The sequence below is a fragment of the Myotis nattereri genome, assembly GCF_964212035.1.
Source record: "Myotis nattereri genome assembly, chromosome: 4".
Lineage (NCBI taxonomy): Eukaryota > Metazoa > Chordata > Mammalia > Chiroptera > Vespertilionidae > Myotis > Myotis nattereri.
In genome coordinates this window covers 65303158-65309157 of record NC_138079.1, presented here as the reverse complement: position 1 = coordinate 65309157, position 6000 = coordinate 65303158, and the positions used below count along the sequence as shown (strand labels likewise).

The following is a 6000-nucleotide window of genomic DNA, read 5'->3' as shown; positions in this document are numbered from 1 at the left end:
TTTGTAGTACTTTCAAAATGTTAACCCAATAATTTGAACCTATGTTGTATTTCTTCTGACCTGACTAAATTAGCCACTACTTAGGCATTATTAAAACTTAATCTTTAACATACAAGTCAAGATTCAAAACTTCCAGTGATTTTTAAAGAGTGCAATTTATAGATTAAAAATAAATTACCCTTACACCCTCTAGAACTCATCAAGGAATAGGCATGTTCCTCATTTAAATGGGTAAAACGCTCTCATACACACTGACCCTGGCATTCACAGTGCTGTTTCTAAAGTCCACAGGGCCAACCACTGAAGTCAGCCCTGGGTGTTGGATGACAGAACTGCCCTGGGAACAAAATGGAGGTGGCTGGGAGGGACCCTATGATCTGATCTTCCAACTAATTGCCATTCTATAATAATATCCCTTTTCCCTCTCTTCTTCCCATTTGAAATATATGGAACTCTTACTGTACATACCTGTTAGATCTCACTGGGGAAAGTACACCAGGCAATTTATCATTTTTAATGGAAATCTTAATGCTTAGTAAAAAAAAGGCATTCTTAGAGGTTAAAAATAGTGAGCCCTTTATAATAGCTGTAATGGAAATTTTGAGAGAGAATAAAGATGGAAAGAAACAGAGAAGAAGAGAATAAGTACTCTCTACTAGTTAATAAAAATAAAATAAAACAAAAATCGTCTTTCTCTGAGCCCAGGTGATGTGCCTCTCTTAAGGGCTATTTCCTCCAAGTCAGTGACCTGTCAGGTCCCTCAACTATGGAAGATGAGAAATCCTACCCTGTTTTCTTCTCAGGAGAATGGCAGTAAAGGAAGATTTGTGCTTGGAAAGCAGAATGTCTGCCAAGGTCCAATCACTCCAGAAACCAGAGATTTTATTTCATTGTCCAATATAATAGCTTTGAGAAAGTGCCCAAATAATTTTTTAAGATCTCTTTTTTGGAATAGTATTTTTATGTGATAGTCATTTTTTATTATAATTTTGTACATTGTAATTCTTTTTTGAAATTATGAAAGTGTACTAAAATGTGATACATAATTTTATAAAAATGTTCATCTCATTTCAAATGAAATAAATCTGAGGTACTTGTAATTTAAATGTGATGTGTATTAGGCAAAAGCGTTTATATGAAAATCAAAGAAATATCTTTTGGAAAAAATCATAGTAAAGTATAAAGTCTAATGTTACAGCTTCTCAAGTCCGACTTAAAATCAGTGTTTTTTCATCCTTTCTTTTGTTTTTGTTGTCTAAGGTAAATAAAAAGTTGCACTGTCCTAAATTGACATGAACACTTTCAAAGTTAGATTGCAAAATGTGGGCACTTCATTCTAAGTGTGAGAGAAAGATATACTAGCTTTTCAAAAATATCTCTAGTTTATAAGCAGTATATCTAAATAACCATCAATTGAAAGGGAAAAAAGACTTTATAAACAAAAATGTTTCCTTATGCTAGTAAATCAATAATGAATGATCTTTTAATGAAATACTATTCCGACTCTATTCAGACATTTTGGCATCAGCCTGTGGGATAGATTTTCCTAAATATTTGAAACTTGGTAATTATAGTTTATTCATAACAATGCTCCTATCTTTAAAGCTGTACACACTCATTAATAAATCCAATTTTACCTGGAAAATGATGAGTCAGTATATGTTGTTCTAAGTCCTAGTCTTATCCTGTCCTTATCTTTTTTTCTTAGCTAAAATTTTTTTAAAAATAATTTTTATTGATTTCAGAGAGAAGGGAGAGAGAGATAGAAACATCAATGATGAGAGAGAATCATTGATTGGCTGCCTCCTGCACACACCCTCCCTGGGATCCAGCCTGCAACCCAGGCATGCGCCTTTGACCGGAATCAAACCTGGGACCAATTGAACCTGGGACCCTTCAGTCCGTAGGCTGATGCTCCATCTACCGAGCCAAACTGGCTAGGGCTTCCCTAAAATTTTTTACTCCTCCCTAAGTGTTGTCCATCAGAAGGACATCTCATTAGATAGCAATGAAGGATGAATTGGTAAAATACTTTCTCTAGGATTGTAAAATGGAACAACTGTAAGATAGAATATTTTTGGTTATTAGTAGTATAGAATATACAGCTAAGGATAAAATAAAAAAAGCATTCTCTACACAAGCTTTGGAGCATATGGTTTCATGGCCCTTAAAGTATGCTTCAGTTTCTTACCGCTGTGGATTTTTTTGCACATGCCATACAACTATAAAGTATAACCATCTCCTTGTAAACACTTGAAACACACTGATGATAAGTAAAATGTGAATGTCATAGAAATACATCTTAGAGCACTACCTACTACTGGCTGAGGAACAGTCCAAAGAGATGACTGCCTTGTGAAGAAATCCAAAGGGTACCAATGGTTAGGTTTTCAAAGCAAAAACCATTGGTTAATATTTACTTCAAATGTGTGCTCCTGGTCCCTGAAAATGCATGTTTTTAAACGTTGTCTTTACTTATAGTTTCAAATTTAACTCTCATCGGTATTAAGTATCCACTGCATACCATAGAAGACACTATTTTTCATAAAGCAGTCACATGCATTGAAGTTAGGATTGCCAACTGATATATATGTATTTTTTTGCACCTCAAAAACAGAATCACTATAGCGCCTGTCATGCTTCCACACCTTCCTTGCTGAAGAATGCAATGTATAAAGTACCGGGAGTTGGCTTCCAGATTGGAAGGAAGCCAGCTTAGTGCTCTGGCAGGACCACATCATTCTGCTCATCTCCAAATCCCAGAGCAGGCTCTTCAGGCTCTTCTTGCTCTGCTTCAGGGTTTGCTTCTTCCTTCACAATGTTCAGCTGCTCCTCTGCTGGGCCCTCCTCTGCTTCTGGGTCAGCTACCTCTAGCCCATCCTCTAGGGCCTCGGGCACCATCAAGTTGGCCTCAGCATCATTTGTATCAGCATTTTGACTTTCTTCTTCAGCCCAACTCTTCCTCAGCTCAGCCTCTGCCATCTCAGCTGCCACTTGGGCCCCATCTTTTTTAACTTTCTCTTTTGGAACAGCTTCAACAACAGCTTCACTGCCATCGTGGATTGGAGATGGCTCCCGGCTGGCCTTCTGGTTCTCCTGGATGCTGCCATGGCTACTGCTGGCGCTGCCCAGCCGGGAGGAGGCCACCACGGCCTTCACTGCTGCCTGATTGGAAACAGAGGGTCGGGTGTCACCTCCACTGAAAATCCCAAACTAGAGCCCAATCTCAACTTTGCATTTAGGAAGTTTGCTTTTTATGTTAGTGTTCAATCTTTCAAAATATTATTATACCAAGATGGTTATATGAAAACTCGTTTGGAGAAATAACAGAAAAATCTCTTTAATCCTAAACCGGTCTGTGTATTCAATTATCTGGACAACTGAAAGTCCGAGTAAATGTGTTTGTCCATGGATTACCAGTTTTCAAAAATTTTAGAGTGTGTTTCCCAAAGTATTCGTTTCATGAAACATTGGTTCCATAGATGTATTATAATAGAGATTATAGGGATAAAAGAGTTCCATGGTCAGATTTATTTGAGAAATCCCGAGTTGAGTTAAGGTTATTTAATCCAGAGTATTTTAAATTAGCTTAACCATGAAACCCTTCAGGTTTATTTAGTATCGGCCTATAAATGATGTCTGAGTAGAGCACCATTTTTTGCCCCCAGCTATTCTCTAAAATCCTTGTATATATAGCTGGTCCTAAACACCAATATATAAGAGAAAAGCTATTTTCTCTATTCCACATATGTCTTATAAAAATAGATACATTTCTCTGGATAATTTTCTGTCATTTGAATTTTTTAAATTTTTACCAAGTATGCTAATTATTTATCTATATTATAAAACATAGTTTTTAAAGATTGTTTCCCAATATTCACATATTCATGAAGAAGACAACTTTCTGAATAAATATCAGTTTCCTAAACAATGCCATTTAAGCAGGTCAGCTTTAAGTAAATGAGAAGCAGTGATAATGTATTTGGTGAGTAAATCTCAATATACAACATATTTCCCTTTGTTAACAATAAATTACTATCCTTGAAAATTTAAGACTGTAAGTGGTTTTATGCCAGCATGGTTGGGATCTCAAAGCAGGATTTTCCTGTTACCACAGGAGATGAATAATAGTATTAGATGAAGAATGGTGGAATTGTCTTTTTGGTAGTTCAAGGTAAGGGAGACATCTTTAAAACAAACAAACAAGTCAAATGCCATCTTACCTTAAGCTTGCGTCGGGCATTGAATTCTTGGAGCTTCTTTTGAGCAGTATCCATGTGTACAAAATTGGCTGCTTTGCCTGTGACCCATGGGTGCTGGAGAGCTTGGAAGGTAGTCAGCCGTTTCTTAGGATCCAAAACAATTAATTTCCTGACCTGAAGTGACAAAGAGCCAAAGGAGATTTTTATGGTGACTTGGGCTTGCCCCTCAGCTTGTGAACTTCTAGGTCTGATTCTGTTTCCCTAGCATTACCACTGAATATACTTAAAAAACATTTTTTTAAAGCTATCAGAGACCACCGTGGGTAAGAATGGCTTCAGGCAGTGGTAGCTGAGGGAGTGAAAAGACAGTGGTGTGTGCCACCTGAGAGCCCAAACTGTGAGAAGACCTTCCAACAGAGGGCAAAGAAACAGGCCCTGGCTGGCCTGTGGAGTGTAAGCTCTTTCAAGGAGAGCCGGCATCTGAATAGTACTAGGCTGCACTTCACATCACTTAGAATTCGGAACTTCAAACACGTCTCAGTGAAGATGGAATCCTTTGCTCATCATCATTCATTCTGTGGGGATTAAGTGACAAAAATGGGATAGTATCACAGCCTTTATGATTATGCCACAATGCATACATTTACGGTTCTCTCTAATCCTTTGGGGATACTTGAAGAAATAAACAGAGTGCAGGGGTAAAAACCTATTTAGAATCAAAGTAAGGTGGTAGTGGCTTGGGGACATGATTTGTTTTAAGAACTGAATCCAGCCATGGCAGCCCATTCTGGGAGGTTTACCCTTACTTCTGAGAAAGAGCAGACAATAAATTGCCAGGAAGATCAACAACCCAAATAAGGCTAAGAAGGGAGGTATCTGGAGTGAGTCAGAGACTATTTGAAGTCAGAAGGCATGTTTCAAGCCCTATTTATGTCTCCAACTGTTGTGACCCTAGACAAAGACCTACTGTGAATTGAGTGCTGATGGACACTCTCCTAGGCCCTTTTGTTATATGATCTCATTTCCTTTGTAAATCCATTCATCCTATATAATAAAAAAAATGCCAGGCTCATGGCTGGTGAGCATAGCAGCAGTAGTGGGAGCCTCTCCTGCCTCCACAGCAGCACTAAGGATGTTCGACTGATGGCTTAGGCCCGCTCTCCCATAGGGAGTGGGCCTAAGCCGACAGTCAGACATCTCCCAAGGGCTCCCAGACTGCAAGAGGGCACAGGATGGGCTGAGGGACCCCCCCCCCCGAGTGCATGAATTTTCATGCACCGGGCCTCTAGTGTGTGTGTGCGTGTGTGTGTGTGTGAAAATCACAGCTATCATCTGTTGAATTCAGATATATATATAAATTTTTAAAAACACATATAATCCTTTGCATAACCTTATTAATTCATAAAGGAGGGATGGAAGGAAGCTCAGAGAGATTTAGTGACTTGTCTAAGGTCAACTTGTAATTAATGGAAAATGTATTCAAACTCAGGTCTGTGCTACCTCAGAGTTCATCTTGTGGTCACTACACAGGAGTGCCGCCCAGGCAGTCAGCTTCTCTGCTCTTTGGTCTATTAGGGTGTAAAATGAGGAACTTTGAATGATTTAAGGTCTGAGATCTTTTCTAACTCTAATAATCTAAGAACTGAACACAGGCTAACAAAATCATGCAGCATGTCAAATGAAGTATAAATATCCACTTCACCTTTTGCTTTTCTGTAAAATATGCAAAGAAATATGTATTTGGGGTAAAAACACTGAATTTGTAAAGGGCAAAGACATGAGGCTTAAAATCTGGAAG

At 38.4% G+C, this 6000-nt stretch overlaps 1 protein-coding gene across 2 annotated transcripts in view; it reads right to left on the bottom strand.

Annotated features, from left to right (window-relative positions):
• Nucleotides 1-948: 948 nt before the first annotated feature.
• CAMK4 (calcium/calmodulin dependent protein kinase IV) overlaps nucleotides 949-6000 on the bottom strand; it is a 146457-nt gene continuing 141405 nt past the window's right edge. For both annotated transcript variants that reach the window (XM_081090178.1, XM_081090177.1), the window contains 2 exons: nucleotides 4224-4376; nucleotides 949-3165 (listed from right to left, as the gene is read on the bottom strand). In XM_081090178.1, coding sequence (XP_080946304.1) covers nucleotides 2716-3165; nucleotides 4224-4376 — 603 coding nt within the window. In that variant the 3' untranslated portion in view covers nucleotides 949-2715. The remainder of the gene's footprint in view (nucleotides 3166-4223; nucleotides 4377-6000) is intronic.